The sequence below is a fragment of the Chiroxiphia lanceolata genome, chromosome 1 (assembly GCF_009829145.1).
Source record: "Chiroxiphia lanceolata isolate bChiLan1 chromosome 1, bChiLan1.pri, whole genome shotgun sequence".
NCBI lineage: Eukaryota > Metazoa > Chordata > Aves > Passeriformes > Pipridae > Chiroxiphia > Chiroxiphia lanceolata.
This window is the reverse complement of record NC_045637.1, coordinates 59460168-59482736: the sequence shown is the minus strand read 5'-3', so window position 1 is coordinate 59482736 and position 22569 is coordinate 59460168. Positions and strand designations below refer to the sequence as shown.

Here is a 22569-nt window from a genome sequence, read left to right as displayed (position 1 = left end):
AAAGTAAAAGAGAATGCAGAAAATACTTACTAAAAATATTTTGTTCTTAAACATTGATTTCACTATGGGAATTAGACAGTTGGTTATTAACTGCTACCAACTATGAAGTCCGTACTGAAATTCTTCAAAATAAGTTTATACTTTCAGTTTGTTTGCTTGTTTGTTTTTTAATAAAAAATGCATACTGGCTTAGGATTTTAAAAATCAAATTTAATTATATGTGCATCTTCCACTAGAATAATTCGCAGCGTTAGTATAGTTTTTTATATTCTAGAATATTGCATACCAGTAATATTCCAATATAAATATAGATCAATGGTTTACCAAGTACTTTTAAATGAAAGGTTTAATTTATGTTTAACTTTTTTTCTTTTTATCTCCAGAACTTTAAATGACTCTTAAATAAAGCTAGGAAAAATCCTGCTCTATGGCAGCTCAAGTTGTGGGCCCAAGCCTCCTTCTTTTAAAATCAGTATTAAAATTGTGAGTAAATCCAGTGGAAATCAGATTGCTGCTTCAGACTGGTAGATTTTGAATAGAGGATAAAAAAAACCCTGCAAATCTGTTAAATTCCATGAAAACTATATTTTTAAACCTAAATTCTCAAGTTATGATAATAGAATTAAAAATTTACTGATATGTACTAAATATAATCACTGTTTAGGAACTGCTGAATCTGGAGTTTCTGGGGTGAGGAAAAGTCAGCAGTAACAGTTATTATAGACTCGAATCTTACTGAATTCGTATTCTAGGTTCCAAACTCCACTTACCCACAGACTCATTTGTTTGCTGATGTTCATGACAAACCACCTTGAGAATCAGTTAGTGAACACAGAGCATGATAAATGATATTCAGAGAGGACGGAGGATCCATAATGAGAATCTTGTTTAAAGAAAAAATTTAAAAAGATTGAAGATAATCTGGTTTAGAATTTATTATCATGTTGATTTTTGCATGTGGGCATGTGGCAAAACATATCTTACTGTTACTCATGAGCAACAATCTTTATTCATTAATTTAAGTGGAAATATTTGGGGCTAGAGTTGGTATGAATTATGTTTGGTTCAGTTAAATACGTAGTAAGGCATACAGTAGGGCTGTTCTCATGAAAATAATAAAAGTCCCATCTGACCTCATGTCTTGTTTCCAACAGTTTTATGAATTAAAACAGTATTATGAATTAAGTGTGGTTTAGACTGTTCTCTGGCACTTTTAATTGCATGAAATTGCAGAAAAATTATCAATTTGACCAAAGGGAATGTCGCTCTCATGAAGTTATAACCAAAAGAAAATGAACAGTAAGGCCAAAAACCTGGCTGTAAAACCTTGCTTAACCAAAAATTTATCAAAATGTTTTTTTCCCATAATGTCAGGAGAAGTCGAATTTCATAATACTGGAAAAAGTGGAAGAACTGTTGCTCACTTCCCATATATTATTTATAGCCTTTAAATATCTAAATATTAGCTTGTATAATTAAATGTAAAATTCATAAGTTTTTGAGTAATTTAAATAGGGAATTCGCATTTTAACACACAGTTATCTTCTTTCTGAAACACTTCCTCAGAGGAAGCTGCTCCCCTATGCAGTCAAAAAGATGAAGAAACAAAAGAAAGTGCAAGAATATCTTCAAAGAAGCTCCACAGTATACTCTGTAGCTAAAGCTCTTGAAAACCCTTCTTCTCATTCTGTAGAGAGGGGGTTTTGTACATTTGGGGAAACTGCTATGGTCAGCAGTTCAGTGCACCCTGAAAGGACAGTTTCTAGGCAGAAAACCTCCTAAAAGTAGCAGAAGAAGGAAAGATTTGATCTCACTTAAAAATATACTGCTCTGACTTCTAAAATAACAGGACAGAAGACTTAGTTTTCCCACAGTTGTTTCTGGGACTGATATGTTTCTTGGTGTTGATATGCCTTCCTCAGCAGTTCATAGAGCTATGTGGCTTTTAGAGTTCCTCTTCTTGTTCACTGAAAGTGTCTGTGGCAAACTCATATTACAATTGGAGTTGACAATTAGGTTTAACAAATGAATTTCACTCTTCCTTTGATATGTTCTAGGGTCTTTTTTTTTTTTTTAATATTTCCTTTAGAAAGAGAACATTCAGGCTCCAATGGGGATGGAAACCTAGATTTTTCCCTTTGATCCTAAACACTAAGAGATTTCTACTTTGGGTATTGAATACATTGAAAACATCCTGTGACATTGACTATTTTGAATCATACAAAGACTGTTATAGGAGAGTACCAGCACATAATTCATCCAATAACTTTCAAAATCTAACAGTTGCACAGTAAAGTAATGAATGACTTTGTGACTATGGTTATTTCATTTATTTCTAATTTAAGTATCTTATTTTCTGGGGTATTTTGTCTGTTTCATCCCCTTCTGATATATGGCCAGATGATTAAGCAAGCAGATGTTTCTACAAACAGAACTCAGCTCCCTTCTGGTGCTCCGTGACATGATTCTTCCTTTAGCAAAAGACCACCTGGTGCTTTGCTAGGCTGTAGAAAAAAAAAATGTGGAAACAGTGCAAGAATTCTCTTGTTAAAGTGGAAAGTGAACTATTGACATGTGGAAATCAGAGGAGATGTTTGACTTTCTCATTACAGATTCAGTTATCTTCAAAAAGATGCCATCACTGGCATGGTCAACTACAGCAGGAGAATATTAGTAGGTGTAAACACTATGTTGATGTTTCTTTTTTTATTGGAAATATGTCATAATGTGCAACTACTAGTGATGCAGTACTATTTGAAGTGGCAGAAGTAGCATATTCTTTTGACTATATTAACTCTAAAAGATGTAACTATTCAAAAGAATACTTCAGTGAATGTATTCATTCTGTTGAATGTTGTCATGGTTTGAGATAGCCCAAAATCCAATTCCCTAGGTCCATTCCCCCTCCCACATCTCAACCCAATGTGAGATGGGTTTTTCCAGACAAAACACATCCAGACTCAGAATGGGGAAAGGGAATATATTACGACTATACAAATAAATACTACAATACATTATATACAACCTTAGCTATCTCTACTATGACATAAGTATTTACAATGGATCAGATCTCTTCTGCCCTCCAAATAAAAGTCCAGGAGGGAAAGAAGGACAGATCCCTTCCAGTCTCTCAGGGCAGCAGCTTCTTCAGAGTATCAGTCACTAAACAGCAGCATCTTCTAAGGCAGCAGGTTCTCCTCATCTCATGCAGCAGCTGATAGCTGGATCTCTGCCAGCACTCACGAGGGAGGTATCCAAACTCTCTCTCTCGGCCCCGTCGCCAACCAACCAAGGGGTCTTCCATGGGCTTCGTCACCCCAGACAAGGTCGTTTCACCACGTCAAATCATGAAGCACAGGGGGTCTTCGTGACGGTCTGGTATCTCCAGGAGATTCAAGCTCCTTGCAGGGCCTCTGTGCCCTGTCTCAGGCTGCGAGCTTCTTTGTAGCTTGCAGCAAGGGAGGGCCCTCAAGGCCAACCTCCCACACTCCGTCCTGGCTGAGCTCTCAGGACGACCGAGTGTCTTAGCTCCTTTACCCATTTAGGACTTCTAATCAGTAAGAGTCCACCCCCCTCCATTTTTGGAGGGATCTCCAAGGAAGTTTAGGGGAGTTTTACAGTTCTTACCCCCAAGCTTTCTCTCTGTAGAAACTTAGTTCTGTTCTCTGCTGCCGGTTCTCTACCTCGACTTGAGCAACTCTGAGTCTTCCTTGGCTGCATGCTGTTTCTGCTGCTTCCCTGGTTCAGGTCTTATCAGTTGGCTTTTAGCCATAACTTCTGGACGCTGCCGCCGCTTCTGCTCTGTCTCTGCTCACTCACGATGGAAAACATCCTCCAGCTCACAGCTACAGACACATAGTCCAGCTTAACACTGTTCCAAGTCTCTGTAGCCCCCAGCTGGGGCTGGGGGGGCAGAGGCCCCCCCAGAGGGCTCCTGCCCTCTCCTCGTGGCTTTCACAACATGGTTACTTCTTCTAACCCAAAACTACAACTCTTCTCTTCCGGTGCTTGTGATATGTTTACATTTTTTGCAGGAGCGCTCATTGTACAGAATTTCAAAACTTCCAGGGGTTTCCACCCCTTGGGGTCTACCACTTTTCTTATCCTCTGGGGGAAAACAAAGTCCAAACCACTACAAATGTCCTGAGGTAAAACTAGGAGAAAGTATTTCTCCTATGATAAAACAACAAAGGCTATTTTATATCACCAAGTTATTCCCATAAGATCCTTCTGTCCTGAGAAATTCACTCTATGGACTGATACAGCATGAATATTCTGAAAAGAATATGCAGATTCAGCACTCAGTGGTAGGAAGCAATAATCATGTATAAATAGGTTCAATCTGCAGAAGTAATGCTTGGCAATCAGTTGAGGCTAAACCCTCTGGATCATTTTTTCTCTTAGTCTTCTGCCATGAACTTAAAGTGTTATTTCCTTGGACTGAGCTAGGAGTCATCCATAAAAAATGAGACACATCCCAAGCCTTAGTAGTATTGTGCTGAAATTGCATGACTAATACTTAGAATTCAACATTATTCAGGAAAAGCACCATAGCATCACACATCTCTCTTCTTTGTCAAGTCCAGAGACCATTACTCAGTTACAGGAAGCCTCTGGGATATTATCTTGGGGAGACACATACAAGGTGCTGCCCTTGACTGATAGTCAGTCCTGGTGGTCAAGTCAGCTGCACTGTCACAGCAATGCAGCATTACTCAGATAAAGTGGACTCCTGAGCTCATTCAGTCTTGTTTTACACATTTTCAGGAAACCAGCAGATGAAGGTACATGCAGCCCTTGAAATACTCATCATAGGATCCTTTTTTCCCTGCATTTCCACACACAGTGTGCTGCATAAAGGGAATGGAATGCCTAATTGAATTACTCGGCTGCTATGTAAATATTTAACATAATAAAAATTATCTACCAAATAATCCTACTTATATCAAAGCTCCCAGACTACCTCTTTCCACTCATCAGCCTGAGTATGATATTGTTCCCCATTCTTTTTCTCCTTTGTCACTAAGTCAGTTCCAAGAAGCACTTCTCACTTCTGGGATTTAAGAGCACATATCAAATAGTCCAAACACCATTTGAAGATGACACTGAGGCTCTTATGAGACCTTTTACTAAAACAGTTCTCACCCATACAAAATTTACAGTGGAGAAAGTCCCTACTCTGAATGGTTTACAGAGCAGACATGGAGGTAAGCAGGCTAAAATATCAAAGCCTGCCATTGTGTGTATGAAAAGAGAAATTTAAGTGCAATTGCTGTAATCATGTGCTCTGTTTGAGTGAAATTCATTCACATACTTGTCTGCTCAGTTTGACCAATATTAGCAAGAAGTTATGGAAAGATATAGATTTCTTTTTTCTGATGATATTGGCTTTTTATTTCCAAAAAGATGTCAAAGAAATATACAAATGTCCAACTATTGCTAACACTTCCAGTATATCTGATTTTAATGAGGTCACCATAGCAGTACAGTTTGTAAATTGCCATAATATCTCAATTACACTATAAAGATACTTTGATTGTGAGTATGAGCTGAGATTAATAAAGTGACAGAAGAAAAAAAAAACAACAAAAAAGGTATTGTAAAAATCAAACTTCCAGGTGATAGTTTGTGTTATTTCAAAAACATTTGTCTTCATATGACTTTTCATTGGTCTAATAGCTGATAGATTTTCAAGGTGAAACAGCAGGAATCATATTCATTACTACATTTGCACTTACTAGCTTTGATTTTTTTCATGACTCTGCTAAGAAGTGAAAACTTTGAGAAGCATTGTTTTAGATTATAAATATGCAGCCTCCAAAAAAGCTTCCCTTGCTCACAAAAGTGTCCTTGAAACAAAGAACATAGAAGATAAAGAGCAAATACAGCACATACTATTTGCCAACTATAACTATTACAGAACTTTTTCAGGGTGTCTAGCAAACCACAGACTTTCTTTAAAGATCCTTTGGTATCATTAATACTGATATGGACATACATGGGATTTTCAGGAAGACTACAAATACAAAAAGATTAATCAGAACAAATTTCATTTTAGGCTAATAAGACAATAATTTGTGGAGTTTTGCACAGGTATTTAATGTATTTTTTTTTTTTACTTAGTATTTTCTCTTTACTCTCCCCAGAAAGTAGAATAGCTAAATCCCCTTTATTTGTGTACCTCACAAAAAATATTTATTTATAAAAATATTTTTTCTATTTTAGAGCAGTTTTAATAATTCTTTGAGCATATTTTTATGCTTTTTAAATCTTTTGGGTATCATCTTCCAGTATTTTTACTCTATCATCAAATACTATGAGGTAACAACATGCAATACTTTTTCAGTACTGACTTCTGCAAGCTCTACTTTTACAGAGAACTATACCTCACTGCTCAAGAGGGTAGGACTGATTTAGATTCCCAGAAATCACTGTAAAAGAACCTGACTCTGTAAACATGAAGATGAATAACTGGTTGCTTGCTGAATAGTGCAATTCTCTTTACTTTTCTCTGAGCATTTACATGCAAAATCAAGTCTCTAATAAGTTCTCTGACAGTGAAGCATGTGCATGTGTTAAAATTTCTTAAATATTGATAGATAGAATTTCAATGCCTATTTCTAGTCAAAGACAGGGAAATGTTTAGTGAGTAGAAGTGGAGAGTTTCCCTACTTAACATTAGGAAATATGGTTTCTGCGTACTGTGACTACTTGCTGTATGTATCCATTAAAAAGGAGGTTTTGTATTCACAAACAACAAAAACTCCTTTACATCTCAAACATCAACCCTTTGTAATGTATAGTTTGTTCAAAAAAATTCCTTCATTTCTCATTTTTAGAAGAAAGCAAAATACCGCAAAAATTAATCAGCACCTGGATTTTGTGGTACATATTTCCTTCATCTTGACTTTTAACCATGCAGCAATTGCTTATGTTCTTCACTGTATATACTGTACTTCAAAATTAAAAAAATTATGTAATTAAGTATATTGTAGTCCAGATATACTCCACACTAACTCAATCTTCCATTTATTATAAGAGGTATTAAATCATTGACTTAAATATTTTGACTTCCAAGAGTGAGATAGCTATTAATTTTTATCAGTGAGAGCAGCAGATTTGATGTTGACAGGGTAAGAAAGTGCCCAAATGAACTTTTTATATGAAAAGCTAAAGAATTAGAGTAATAAAATGCAAGATGTGTACTTACATTTTTGAGCATTTATAAGAAAGAAAATACTCTAATTTTTCTGTGATACAACATTACTTTTAGAAGCCTTGTGCAATCTGTCTTTGGAGACAAGCTGAACGTTTTTTTCTAACTGTGGATTTTTTACTCAAAATGTGATCTTTTAAAATTGATTTGTGATAATAGCAATTACTTTGAACTTTATGCCTTTTCCCTGTCTCTTACAGAAATTACTCAAGTAATAGAATTTGAAACCATTCCGCTTTCTGTGTAAGTAACACAGAGCAAGGGATTACATGCATACATGCATGCATAGGTGCATAAATATGTCTCTGTGTGGATATACCACAGCTCAGCAATAACATAAGATGATGGGGTGTACTTGTAAACAACAGCATCTACATACTTTTTGAAGATTTTCTATATTAATATACTTTGTATATTAATCCAGTTAATATACAATCCCTTTTTACTTTACAATTTTCTTCATAAGATTTTTGAGCAATCAGGTACTCTAACTCCCTACAACTGACGTTCTGTTTTCTCATTTAACTTTCATGTTTGCCAACTGCTTAGAAAAGCCAGACTTGTTGCAAAGTAACAGTGAAAGGAAAAATAAAGAAATGTAGCATGATTTCCATGGGCCAGATATGGAACAGATTCCAAAGCCAACATCTGAAATATTCAGTCTCCCATGAAGACCTTGTGGATCTTTTTGAAACCAGTCTTAAATACTTCAGTTTTCTCCAAGTTGGATATAAATGCACCCATGACTAAAAACAAATTCCACAAGAATAGTCTGCATTGTGATAAAAATTTATCTAACCTCTGCTTATACCTTAAATAATAAGTCTAGTCTTCTGACTGGTTATTCCACTATTATCCAGTTCTGGTGTTTAGTTATTACAAAATCAGAGGATCACAAAATGACTGCTATCAGAAGGCACTTCTATAGGTCATTTTATCCAACCCCCTTTTCAAGCAAAGTCACCTAGATCCACTTGCTTAGGATTGTGTCTAGACAGCTACTGAATATCTCCAAGGATATAGACTCTGTAACCTCTTGTAGTGGTTTGAACCAGGTTTTCCCCCTGCAGTTGAAAGTGGTAACCCCCAGGGGGTGGTAATCCTGGAAGTTTTGAAGTTTTAGCCAATGAATGCTTCTGTGAAATATAAACATATCCCAAGCAAACAGAAGAGAAGTGTTGTAGGTTGGTTGTAGAAGTGGTAGCCATGATGTAGGAGCCATGAGGAGAGGGCAGGAGCCCTCTGGGGGGGCCTCTGCCCCCCCCCCCCAGCCCCAGCTGGGGACTGCAAAGACTTGGAACAATGTTAGACTGGGCTAAGTGTCTGTAGTTAAGCCAGGAGATGTTTTCTCCACCGTGGGCAGCGGCAGGAGTAGCGACAGACCAGCACTGACCGGAGAAACGCTGGCACAGATCCAGAAGAGATAAGACGAAGCAGCAGAGGCATTACAGCCAAGTAGGAGAGGACTCCTGGAAGGAAAGCCGAGAGAAAGTCAGCAGCTGAGAGACAGAGTTTTGGGGGTAAGAACTGAACCAGACCCCCCAAACTCCTTGGAGACCCCTCACGACCTAGGTGGGAGGGGGAATGGAGCTAGGGGATTAGGATTTTGGAGATCTCAAACCATGACACCTCTCTGAGCCACCTGTGCTAGTGCTCAGTCACCCTCACAGTGGAAAAGTGTTCCCTGATGTTCAGATGGAACCTCCTGTGATTCAGTATGTGCGCATTGCCTCTTGTTCTGTCACTGGATACCACTGAAAAGAGCCTGGTTCCCTTCTGTTTACACCCTCCCTTCAGGTTTATGTACAGATTTGTAAGATCACCTCTGACCCTACTCTTTTCCAGGCTAACCAGTCCCACCTCTATCAACCTTTCCTCATATGAGAGATGCTTTGGCCCTTTAAACAGATTCATAACCCTTTGCTGGATCCCAGCAGCTCCATATTGCTTTTGTTCTGGGGAGCCCAGAACTGGTCACAGTGCTCCAGATGTTGCTTTACCAGTGCCAAGTAGAGGGGAAGGATCAGTTCTCTTGGCCTGGTTGGCAGCACTCCTCCTAGTGCAACCCAGGATACTGGTGGCCTTATTTACTCCATGGATATATTATTGGATCGTATTTAATGTGATGTCCACCAGGACCCCCAGGTCCTTTTATGTAACGATGCTTTACAGCTGGGTGGTCTCAGCAGCTTCTGGTGTATGGGATTGCTCCTTCCCAGGTGCAAGACTTGACACTTCCCCTTGTTGAACTGCATGAGGTTCCTGTCAGTCTGTTTCTCGAGCTTCTTGAGGTCCCTCTGGATGGCAGTACTATCCTCTGATGTATCAGCCATCCCTCGCAGTTTTGTGTCATCAATAAACTTGCTGAGAGTACACTGAGAGTACACTCTGCCTCATCATCCAGGTTGTTAATGAAGATATTAAACTGGATTTCTCCCAGTATTGACCCCTTTGATGCACCACTGGCCTCCAACTTGACTTCATGCTAAGATGATCAATACTATCCCAGGCATGGCCCACCTCACTGTCTGCTCATTCACCATTTTTTTTTACTAGTTAAGGAAATTACAGATTACCATCCTTTTCAGCCTAGGCCACTCCAAAGTTTCACATTCTCTTTGTTTTCCAGTAACTCTAAATAACCTGGTACAGTTTTTTACATCTCATAAAAGGTTTCAAATGCTTTACAGTAAAGCTTATAATAAATAAACATTGCAGCAATCTGTTATTGTAGAGTGGGTTGTAATATATCACAGGAGGAAATAACCTTTATTTTATTGAGTTACTTTTTTTAAAAGAGACTTTCAATGCTTCAGGAAAGAGTCACAGAACTTCTTCTGGATGTAAGGTCTTCCATTTATATAACCTTTACATATTTTCAAAATTTTTATAAACATTCTTGTTTTTCTCTTTACATACTTCATTTTGCTATTAAGGAGATCCTCATAAAAATATTTGCATGTATTTCATTGCCCTTAAAGTCTATTGCATCCTACTTTTCTCTCTCCTTATTGGTGATCCATCTTCTTTTTCACTCTTTTTCAGAGTTTTCCTGCTTGGGGAATTTTTCCTTATGGGAACATGATTTTCATCTCTTTGTTGGAAGATCTAGCCACTCAGTGTTTAGATATCATTAAAAGTGTTCTGACTCAGCCAGACTGAGAATAACAATTTGATTGAATTACATACAGAAGAGCTGCTAAAGACTAATCTATTTAATGGTAGACTATTTAAAAAGCAAATATTTACTGGGCAAATATGCTTAAACATGGTTGACTTTTAAGCATCTCTGATAATACCTTATTTACAGATTTTGTTTTTATTATAATAGTATTGGTATACTAGCAATGGTAATGAAGTATATCACCTCAGGTGTCATAGATTTTATTTCACCATCACTCTTGAAATGATGAAAAATTGCAAAAAGATTATTTTTCAAGGCTGAGCAAGATCTACCATATTTCTAGAATGTTAAAAGATTGTGCATTTCTGTGTGCGCTATTACCAATGTTACTGTGTTGTTACACAAGAACATACTTTAAGAATTGTTTTGTGCAGCAAATTGCATGGTCTAGATTACACCAGCCTGGATTCTTGCTATTGGCACTGCTTTGTATGAAAACTCCTTCATATGGGGAAGATCCTGGCAGGACCTTTTTCACCTTCTTCCTCTTTTGTACTTTGCTAATGTGGTGGAGTGTTTTCAGTGGATCAGAGTGATCCTTGCAAACTTAGTTAAAGGAAGAAATGCAATGGTTACATGGGATACAGTTGGGATGTTAATTTGAACCAGAAGTCAAAGTATTTTGTTTCAGCATTAGTTATCAACATCCAAGTACATTAACTGAAATATTTGATTACATTTATTGTTGTTGATTATCATATATATCTACTGATCTATAAAACTGCTTAACAATTAATGTTAATTGCCTACTCAGTTATATTTATGGTTCCAGAAGGTCATGAGTATTTACTCATGATTTATATTGTGCAACTGTAAAAGATAAATGGGAAGAACAATAGCAGCCTGGTTATAGAGGAATAATTTAAAAAGTGATTTTACAACTCCAGTTTTCGAAGTCAATACATTTTGACCATTCAGGTTAAAATGGCCAATCTTGCTTACAAGACACTAGATTTTTTCATTATATTTTTGGTTATGATTCTTGCTATCCTGGATAGACTAAGGCTAGAGGGAAACAGGAGTTTTGGTGGTGGATTGGTTGTGGGTTTGTTTTTTTCATTTGATACATCTCCTACTTCCAAGTTTTCTCTTCATTGTTTTGTTAATAGTTCCTTCTTCATTGACCCCATTCTGAAACAAGAACAGCTCTATGTGTAAATGAGAAAAACAGTGCAAAACATTTGTTTTAGGTGGAAAAGCAAATGATAAAAATTTCCCAGACAAGACCAGTCTATTCTAAGAAAACATATCTTGAAATGCTTTAATCTCTCACATTTATTTCAGACAGTACCTTCAAACTGGGCCAAATATTGTGAAATGATAATTTGTCTGTGGATTGTTGTTTATTAAAGTGTAGGTCTAAGACCAAACTCATTTCTTCTATTTACTACACTTGGCTATAAAAGCATGATACAAATCCTATCAGACAGCAAATATAATCATGTTTATCTGATGGAAAATAGCACACATATTAGACTTATTACCATGTTAACACAATGAATTCCACTGTAAATCCTTATGATATTTTTTCCCAGTAAGGCCAAATGGATACTTCTGACAAAGAAATGTCTCCTCTTGGTCAGTGGGGATGGCAGACTATTCAAAAAGACAGAATGAAGTTTAGATTTCTCTAGTTAAGTTGAGTATTATACTGTAAAATGCAAAATAGGTAAAAAGATTCTGAATGGGTCTGTAAATATATCCTCTTTCATTAGGCTGATGTATTAAAATATCATGTGGTTAGCTGTGTGATGTTCTCACTTGTTAATGTATGCAGAAATATTTTTGAACTTATTCTTCTGAAAGAGAGAGATGGAGAAAAGCAGGATTTCATAACAGAAAAAAATAACTTGGTATGATAGTATCAATAATTTCTACATTAATAATTAGTGTGTTGCCATAGTTTTGAAACATTTCTCATTTCCAAGAAGTATATGTATAATTATGTCACTGAACCGCATTATCAAATTTTAGCACATAGACATTAAAGCTTAGATATTGAACAAAACTTATTTTATTTTTCTCTATTTTTAAGATCCAGATTTTAAGGACCTTGGCGTTTTGAAACCATTGCCAGGTTGGTATGTTGGTTTTGGGTTTTTTTCTAACTTGGAGGCCTTTGTACTCTTCTGTAGAAAATATTTTTGTTTGCTGTTCAGGTTTCATTTTTTCTGGTGTTTTGTTATTCAGTTTGTGAGTTTGAGATGGGAGGACCTGAAGGAATTGTGGAATCTGTACAAATTGTCAAAGAAGGAAAAGCTTCTGAAACTGAAGCAGTAGACTGTAAATGGTACATCCGAGCGCCACCCCGATCCAAGGTCAGTCCTTCATCCACTTGCTGATTTGCCATTTAATTTAAGAAATTGACTTTTCTAATATATTGTGCATTTCTTAGTACAGTCAGATCTCGTTTAATAACTTTACAGCTTGAACTGTAAACTATTTTTTCCTTCTGCTGTGGAAGGGTAATTTGTCATCTCAGCCAAAATGACCACCTTTCTCTATAAATGATGATGTGGGCAGTGCTAATGTGCTTTTTGTGCCATAAGTGATTTTCTTAAATTCATCTTTAATTTTGCTCATATTTTTAAACAGTCAACATGTTTTCTTAAATGGGAAGTAATCTTATCATTTTAATTTTCAATGTATTTCAAATACCTAATATAGAGACTACTAAGGGAACACTGCTGGCTCCCTAAGGTCATCATTGTTTTCATCTGGGAACTGTGAAAATGGACCCAAGGTAAATTCACGTTCCTCTGTATAAAACCTTTAGTGGTTTAGAGCCACAGACAAAAAGAGACAGAGTTCTCATTTCCTTCCCACCACAGACATCAAGCCATGCCTTTGTAAAATGAGAGGACTGCAATGAATTTAACAATACTTTCCTGGATTCTGCTTGATTTCCCCTCTTATCCATAGCTTATCAGTTATTACAGCATTAATTGTTGCTGAAAAACTACTGCTTCTCCCTTCTTTACAATTGGAACAGCTTTATGCCTCCTACCTACTTTTATTCACTGTCTTAAAGAGATTCCACAGTATACTTTTTCTTGCTGTCTTTTATTGGACAGGAAAGGTTTTACAAGGTAGAATTTATATATGCACTAATCTCTGCTGTCTTTAAACAGATAAGGGTTTTTTTGTATAATCTCAGAGAGGAGACTGTACTGAATATGTAACTGTTTCATCATTAATATAACACATGGATGAATGCTGTAGGGTTCTCTTCAGTAAGAGTTTCCAGAAGAGAAAAAGTCATTAGTATCAGCATTTTTCTTATGGGAAAGTTGAGGAGAAGAGTTGGCTCATAAAGGCTACAGATAAATTATTTCCAGAATATGCTTTAATCTCATATCTTTGTTTTTTTACTTTTTGATAAATTTAATATTGATAGGAGTTTTCAATTAAGTAGATGAGCTTCCCACTTTATTATATCAAGCAGTGATATGAGATGACTGGGCTGATGAATGATTATTACATATATTATATGTAATTTATATTCATTCAGGGCACCCCCAGTATCAAAACAAGCTTGGGGATGAACAGATTGAGAGCAGCCCTGCCGAGAAGGTCTTGGGGGTAAATGAGAGGCTGGACATGAGCTGGTAATGTGCACTTGCAGCCCACAAAAACAACCATATCCTGGGCTGCATCAAAAGCAGTGTATCCAGCAGGTCAAGGGAGGTGAATCTACCCCTCCACTCTGCTCTTGTGAGACCCCATCTGGAGTGCTGTGTCCACCTCTGGGCCCCCAGAGGAAAGACAGGGGCCCGTTGGAGGGCCAGAAAAATAATAAGAGGAATGGAGCACCTCTGCAGTGAGGAATGACAGAGAGTTGGGGTTGTTCAGTCAAGAGAAGAGAAGGCTCTGGGTAGACTTTATGGCAGCCTTCCGGTACTCAATGGGGGCCCATAAGAAAAGTGGGGACAAACATTTTAGCATGGCCTGTAGTAAGAGGACAAGGGATAATGGTTTTAAACTAAAAGAGGGTAGATTTAGAATAGGTATGAGGAAAAAATTTTTTATAATGAGGGTCTTGAAAGACTGGAACATGTTGCCCAGAGAGGTGGTCGATGACCCATCCCTGGAAACATTCAGGGTCAGGTTGGATGGGACTCTGAGCAACTGGATTTGGTTGAAGACATCTTTGCTTACAGCAGGAGAGTTGTACTGGGTCCCTTCAACCCAAACTATTCTATGATGTACTTAGATATTAGTAGAATGAAAACAGGTAAACACAAAATTAGAATTGCACTTCTTAGAATCAGCACAAATAAGGCAACAAAATTATCCTGTAGTCTTAATTCAAGTTCATAATTGGTTGATCTGGTAATGTCATTGTCATGTTCTTACGTGATCTAACTCTAAAGTTCTATATGATTCAAAAACCTCCTAAAAATCCCTTATTTACTTACCTGTAGTATTTATCCACACTTCAGTCCTGGTGTAAAACTACAAATTGGGTAGCTACATGACCATAAACACAGTGTATAACAGAAGGACACCACACTAACACTGTTAATAGAGGGTTAAAGATTGAAGTTCATTAATTCTTCCATACCTACATTTAGTTGTGTTGCATTTCAAGAAGTGTATCCTAGCTGAAGGCCATCTGGAAGGGAAAGCAACAAGAGAGTTTTAGAAAAATGGAAGTAATACTAAAAGTTATTTAATGTAATCTACAAGATTTTGTGAAGGAGCCTGATATAATAAAAGGCTTTTACAATGAGGAAGGAATGCTCTGAAGTCCATGCCTGTAGGATAACTCAAGGTCCCACACTCTGAGAGAAAGATTCAGGTTAGATACTAAAGAAGAAAATTTCAAACAACAGTGAGGGAATTATGATTGGTTGGGATTATGAGTGATTGGTTGAAAACGTCTGTTCAGTTAGCGTTGCTAGTGGTCTTAAAGTGTGGGTTAGATAACAATATATGAAAAATGGGAAAAACAGTACTAATCAATCCTACCTTTCGGGAGAGAGCTGCGATGGGTCATCTCTTGATGGATCTTGCTGTTCCCATCTTGCAGAGCCATCTGGGTAGAGAGATTGAGCAATATAAAAGAATATAAATTAGTGTGGAGTTGAAAGATTTCACAGTAAGCTAGGAAAAAAAGTTTTCAAGCCTAGGTCCATCTTCAAGGGGTAAGTCCATTTGAACTTTCTTAGTGTGGTTTCCAAATACATGTATATATATACACACACAGAGGTATATATGTTTCACCATACTGGGACAGGTTGAAAAATTTTCAGATATTAAGGAAGGAATAAGTGAATAAATTTTAAAGAAATATGTATGATGTAAAATTTATGTTAACATTTTTTATGGGTCTGATTCAGTTGAACTGGATTCTACTGTCCATACTTTGCCATCAACTTCCTTTGTGCTTATCTAACCTTGAACTAATGACATATTCAGTACAATTATTTAGTGACATCACTTTAATTTATGTCAGCTTTCACCTATGAAAACAGACTCTTCTGCTAAGAACAGTGAGAACTCAGTAGGTATCTTTAAATTCACATGTTCCTGTACTCTGGGCTGCACAGTTTGTTACTGGGAATTATGCCTAAAAGGCCAGAGTTTCTCAAACAGAGTTTGTGCTGGATCTTTGCATCTTTAGTTTCTTAATTAAACTGTGCCAGAATGTGGGTTGCTTGCAATTTCATTTGGCTTAAAATCATCCAATCTAAACTGTCTGAAGAAGCAAGATTCAAGTCCTTCCCTTGGTTTCCAGTTCCAGATTGAAGCCAAGTCTGAGCTCAACGTAGGAGCAATGAGATCAGCCAGGAGTATGAACGTGAGATCTCTGAACCTGAGCTTCAAGCTGACAGCCTGGGTCTAATGTTGCTATCCTCAGCGAGCTGGAATGAGACAGAGGGCAGCAAATTTCTTGCACACACTTAAAACAGAGTGATCACTGATTACCTCATATTACAAAAACCCCCACCAAAACAAAACAAACAAACCCCCCCCCCCCCCGAATAAAAAACCCAAACAAACAAAACCAAAATAAACCCCAAAAAGCATGCAGAATGGAAACTTTCTGTAAGTGCAGAAGACAGCATAAGGCAGTTTGAACACAACTTCAACCTACATGCAGACCTGGAGTCTTATACTTGAAAGTGACTGGTAGAAAAATGTGTGTTTCTCATAATCATTCAAAGTCAGTTGCTGCTGTGAATTCAGTAATATTGGGGGTTCTGCACTTAATGTAGAATATGACTTCAATCAGTAATCAGAGCAAGAATGTAAGATTAAGAAGTGAGCTGCTGACTGAATGTGCCAACCCACCCAGTAAAGTCTGGAGGAACATCCCCATCTGAAAATTCTTCACTGGAGAACAAAGCCCAGAGAAGGAAGTGTATAAGCTTTTTGCATAAGGATTTGAAAAACTTCAGAGATATCATTGCCTACAAGCACTGGATAAGCAAAGATTCTGTATTTCGGAATAGAAAATAAAAAGAAATTTAATATTTTCTTACTTTCTGATAAGGGTGAAATTTTGGAGGCTGATATCAACAAGTGTTTTTCTATATTGGATGTATCAGCAGAGTTTGACAAGGCCCCCCAGGAAGACAGAATGCATGTTTGTGCTCAGGTAGCACTCCCTTGGGTGAGCAACTTTCCCAAGAATTGTGTCATGCTTGCTCTTTCAGAGGTTCTGTAGAAAAAAAAAAAAAAGACAGCAGAATGTGACAATAAGAGTAATAAAATGTTTACAAATATGATATTCTGATGCTGGGGAAAAAACAGTGAGCAATGCTATTATAAGCACTATTACCAGAAGCTCTGGGCAGCTCAGGAAACAGCCTCACAAACTACAGACAGGCAAGAATTAATTTGAATGTAGTCCAGCGAAAGTCATCTATTCTGGAGGAACGAACAAGAAGTACATTTATACTGAGCAAATAGCAAGCATACCCACTGTATTTATACTATGAGAAAAAAAATGGAGTTATAAGCTTTTTAGACAAAGTGATGCCTAATTTTCTTGCCCCACCTGAGCAAGCTATGGGGCAAAAAAGATATCTTCTCAGGATCTTTATAGGATGAAAGACTTAACACAAAAGATTGAGAAACCAAAAGTATCAATTAACAAGTGTCTAGTTTTGACATATTATTACAGTACCCTTAACACTGAGCTGCCTGTGAGTGGTGACATTTGTTTCAAGCAGAGCCATTGGGGAGCAGAAGGAGGGGGCTGCACTGTACACAGAAGGGGGCCAGGCAGACGGTGGCCACAGGGCCAGGACACGGCTGATGAGGAGAGTTGGGCACTCCCAGCCGTGGTGGCTGGGGTATAGTGGTGGCTGGACTTTCCTCAGGCAATGAGGCTGGCCCAAGCATAAGCCAGGTAGCAGCCTGGGGAGGGATGAGGTTGGGTTGTTGCAGGATGAGGCTGGGCATGGGCCAAGAGCCCCAGTGTGACCAAGACACTTGCATATTTACAAAGAATAGGTACTGCTACCTGCTAAAGGCTCTATATCACTTGTCACTGTTGACATGCTAGACCTTGTATCCACGCAACTAACCAAATAAAGAGATGGTTCCAGGTGCCTGACTTCATATGGAATGTAGTCCAGAGAGAGACTGGCTTGTTGTGCATGCATTTCCAGTTAGGAGGAAACATGCAGTAAAGCAAACTGTGGAGTTAAGAGTCAGTTTAAACCAATCTGACGAAACCAAAACATCTTCTGTTCTCCTATGTGAAGTGGAAACTAGTGCTCTTAAATGAGGCCTGCAAGAAAAGCAGTCTTAAGTTGTCAGCACTGTCAGGCTACCACATTCCTAATTTTTGGAGGCTTCTTAATCAGATGAAGAAGAGAAGCTTTAAGTACTGCACTGAAGTTTAATAGGAGCCATTTGAGTTTTGATTCTTAAAATGTTACAGAAAAATTAAATTTAAAGACTGAATAACCTAACAGCCAGAGACTCTTTTGCAGGCTTCAGATGAGCTCCATCTCTGAAGATGCTCTGAAGCTTGCTAACATACAGATAATGCAAATAATATTATGAATTAAAAAAAGCCCAACACATGTATATGACATCTCTGGAACAAGGTGAACAAATTATATTTAAACAAATAGAAAATATTGTTTACCTACGTTAAAATATTAAAATCACTTATTTGAAACAATTTTCTTAGATGAAGGTGCAAGACAATTCATGTTTGCAGTCATGTGTGTAGAAACTCTGCTAGCAGGCATGTTAATGCGCATGTCAGAGCAACACTGACAAAACCACCAGTTTTAAGTTCCCATGAATCTACTGCATTCAGGTATAGGAATATAACAAACCTCAGCATTCTCAAACCAAATAGTAGGAAATGTGATAAAAAAAGCTACTGATGAAAGTAATAAAACATCTGCCAAAGAGAACAGCAGAATCAGGATTTGATCTACAGTTTTCAGTGTTAAAAGCAGAACAACACCAAGGAGCTGTAAAGGTTGTCACTTGCGAGCATTTTGGCACTGTATTAGAGAAAAATGAGGGTGACTTGACAGTTAGAATAAATGTCAGCTATTGGGTAGCCACAGAAGTTTGAAGAAACAAATAGGACAAAGCAAAGAAATCCAAAGAGCTTCAGTTGTCCAGGAAAATGGTGTTTTGATGTCTGAGCCTTGGCTGTGAACCACAGGGTCTTAGAAGTACTGTATAATGTTGTCACCTTTGACAGACAGTATTCTCCAAGCCCCAGAAGAGAGGAAAATATGAGGTATGGAGTTCTCTGTTTGCACAATATGTTCCCAGACTAGTAACAGAAGGACCAAAAATCTAAAAAACACCCAATCAGCCAACCAAAAATCAAACAGAACGTGTACTGTTAACACTTTTGGATTGAAGTAATGTTAATTGAAAAAAAGTTTAAGATCCAAGCAAGAAGACAGGCCACATAAGAAGGCAAATTCAAGCATCATCAGTAATATGCTTTTTAGGCTGGTATACTTGGCGCCTTGCTGCCTTGAAGGAGATTAATTAGTGTTGCACAATCTGCCCTAAAAAACAGGGCTTCTTAGGCCTAAATACTCTAGGTATCATCTTGAAAGTCCTTTGCTAATCACACAGAGCTGAAAAAGATGCAGAAAAAAGCAGGTGCTGTAACTGATCACTGAGTAATGGGGAAAGACATAGGATGATTTAACCAAGTCCTGTGCTTACAAGTGAATTGAATGAACCCAGAAGCTGAATATGCAAAATCTGGACATTATGCTTAGATGGAGCTGAGGTTTTTCTCTTATGTCTAAATTACTTTTGGCAGCTGAACGATGGCTTTTTGTTTGTTTGGTTTGGTTTCATTTAGAGGGACTGAGTGTCTGTGCGCATATATTAAGTCTGATACAGGGAGATGGTTTGAAGCTTTTCCTGACTGGTCTGATCAATCATGTTGTCAGCCCTAACATTCAGTGATTGATTAAAAAGCAGAACTCATCAAAAGTGGATCAGTATGAAGAGATTATAATCTGACCATTTTACTGAGGTTTATAGTTTATAATGGGTTGGAGTTTTTTTCCTAGTACATGCAATCAGACATTTCTGTTGTTTTCAAATTTAAATTAAAAAAATAATAAAACTTATCCAGCATTTTCCTTTTTGATAATTGTTCATTATTACAATACAAATCTTAAAGATGACAAGACAATTATTTAAAATATAATGTGACTAAGTGTAAATTATATATGCCACAGTTGCAGTGAGGCTTAATCAGTTTTGTTGCTAATGACACTGGCATTTGCAGTGACATCTCAAAACTCAGTAAATCTAATACTTGAGCAGCCCACTCTTCTAGGTAATGTGGAATTGATGATTTGAAGAAAGTGTCTTATTAGAACTTAGCAGCAAAAATATGAAAGAAGATATGGTAGTTATGTTCCTTTCAAAGAAGATGTTCTCTTCAACAAGAATGCCCTGATTGTGGTAATATAATGTGTCAGTATCTATGGAAATGTTCATTTCAAAAGCTTCTATTGGCATCAGTGAAAAAAATTCTTAATGAAAGTAGATGGTGGTTGAGTTGGTGATCTCTTCTTTAGCTCATTTGTTTTCTTTCAGGGGAACAAAGTTCCTTATCCACTACTGGTAGAAGTAATGGCTACAGTAAAGTAAAGGCTAAGGTTTTTGTAAATGACTTAACCAGAAATATTGATAATTTTTATTTCACTTTCTGATTAATTTCTTTTAGTGAGATCCACATACCAGTGAAAGTAATGAGAATATTGCCACTGATTTCAAAAAGCTATGTATAGGGAACATTTTGCATTAGGTAAGAGTTTGTCATATAATCAGTTTTATTCTTTCCTCGGGGAACTCAATTTATTAGTCATTTTCTTCTACTAGTGTGGGTCTTACAGCCAGTGACAGGAACAATGGCAAATATATAGTTATAAAACCATAAAAGTTGGCAGAGGCGTGCAGATGCAATTAAATTATTCCAGTGCTTTAAAATAAAATCTGATCCAACATCAGATTGTCAGTGTAGGTAATCAGTTTCCTGTTTCTGAAAATTCACTGCAGTCTTAATCCAAAGGTTTGATCCAAATAAGTAAATGGAAAAATACCCACTGATTTCAGTGAGTGTTGTATCAAGCCCTCATTATTTTATATAAAGTTCTAGGAGTAGTCATCTCCAAAGGAGATTTTGAGAATGAAAATCCAACTCACCTCAGAATATCAGGAATTTGTTTTGTCTAATTTATGAAACTTCGTGCCATTGGAGAAGGTGGCATCTTTCTTCTGAAGGATAGACGTAGATTTTTAAATCAAATATTTCTTTCCAGTGCCTATCAAGTCTATATATGTTATGATGTTAGCTGAATTTCTCGCACAGAGGAATGAACTGGTATGACTGACAGCAGAATTCAGTTCTAGAAAGAACTGAAAGTGTTGTCTGCTTCACTGAAAGACTCAAAGCAAAATGCTAAGTTATTATTCTCTTGAATCCTTTTCATCATTTATGACTGCTACTCTAAGAATTTTTCATTTTATAAGGCTAGTGTGATATCAGAAACTAGAGAATGTCAAATGATAAACCCATAGAAATAAGATTTTGGGTGTACTGTTGTATGAATAGGATGTTTGAGCAGAACAGGAATAATTGATGAATGCTGGAAATTGCTGTGAGAGATGGTATTTTGTAACCATAGTGAGGATTAGCATACATTTCCTGTAAGAATGAAAACTCATAAAAGTTGCATCTCAGTACTGAAATAGGATACCCTTTACAAGCTAGACATGTGCTTATATATATGTATATGCACATACATTTGTACATATAAATTCATATATATGAGAAAGCAGGGTAGAAATAAAGAACATGTGAACAAGAATGAGAGGTCTTTCACACAGTAGGTGTAATTTTGCTGTTATTCTGTAGTCAGACTAAGATAATTTTTTTTTTCTGGAGTAAATAAGAGCTTTCCTGAAAATTGGAATAGATAAAAATGTGATAAAAATGTGATCTGATACATTGCATTATATCTGTGTGGTCTATCATATATATGTAGTATATGGTAACATACAGATGGCATACATATGATAGGCATATACAGTGTTAAAGTCATGACTCATGACAATAATATGTTGGAAGCCATCTGTTCTTCTCTGTGAGACAGCGATCTGACATGCTTTGCTTCCTGGAAAACAGTCACATTTATACAATATTGCATAAAATCAGCTGCAGGAGGGTTTTATTGCAATACCCATAACAAAGCTGGCAAGCACTGAAGCACCTGTCTGAAGCAGACTAACACTGTTAATGGAGAAAAAGAGAAGCAAAATGTGCATTTAACTCCCTGTTGTAAGTTACGCAGAGATGGACTATGGACTCTCTCAGCAGATTCCCAGGAGAGGCTGCGTGCCAGGGCTGCACAGCCTGTTACACTCTTGTTTGAGCAGGAGCAACTGGTCTTCAGGACACAGAAGCAGTTCTCTGTGGGCCAGCTGTGGGCCAGTTGCTGGGTGTGGATATCATGGCTCTGCCTCTTCCCATACCTCCCTCCCCCATGTGTAATGTTTCTCTGTCAGGACAATAGTATGCATCATTCCACTGCTTTACTGGAGCAACCAATACATGAAGTGAAAAACACTATAAAAAGTATGCCTTCACGTAAGATATTTCCATCTGAATATTTCTTTGTGTATTGCTCTTAACTGCTCCGTTTCGTAG

The 22569-nt window shown here is 37.2% G+C and overlaps 1 protein-coding gene and 1 long non-coding RNA gene across 4 annotated transcripts in view; one reads left to right on the top strand and one right to left on the bottom strand.

Annotated features, from left to right (window-relative positions):
• NETO1 (neuropilin and tolloid like 1) overlaps nucleotides 1-22569 on the top strand; it is a 66443-nt gene that overhangs the window by 25003 nt on the left and 18871 nt on the right. Inside the window, exons 5-6 of one of the 2 annotated variants that reach the window (XM_032710215.1) lie at nucleotides 12436-12477; nucleotides 12591-12718. In XM_032710215.1, coding sequence (XP_032566106.1) covers nucleotides 12436-12477; nucleotides 12591-12718 — 170 coding nt within the window. Of the gene's footprint in view, nucleotides 1-12435; nucleotides 12478-12559; nucleotides 12719-22569 lie in introns of those variants that run through there. The other variant, XM_032710224.1, reaches the window with a different exon arrangement.
• LOC116798099 lies at nucleotides 1868-17923 on the bottom strand. Of its 2 annotated transcripts, none has more exons than XR_004360818.1 (6): nucleotides 17875-17923; nucleotides 16889-17067; nucleotides 15372-15438; nucleotides 14965-15015; nucleotides 11885-11996; nucleotides 1868-1977 (listed from the first exon to the last, which is right to left on the bottom strand). It is a non-coding gene; the product is annotated as an uncharacterized LOC116798099 (long non-coding RNA). The 2 variants fall into 2 exon arrangements; XR_004360819.1 differs by having other exon boundaries at nucleotides 14969-15015.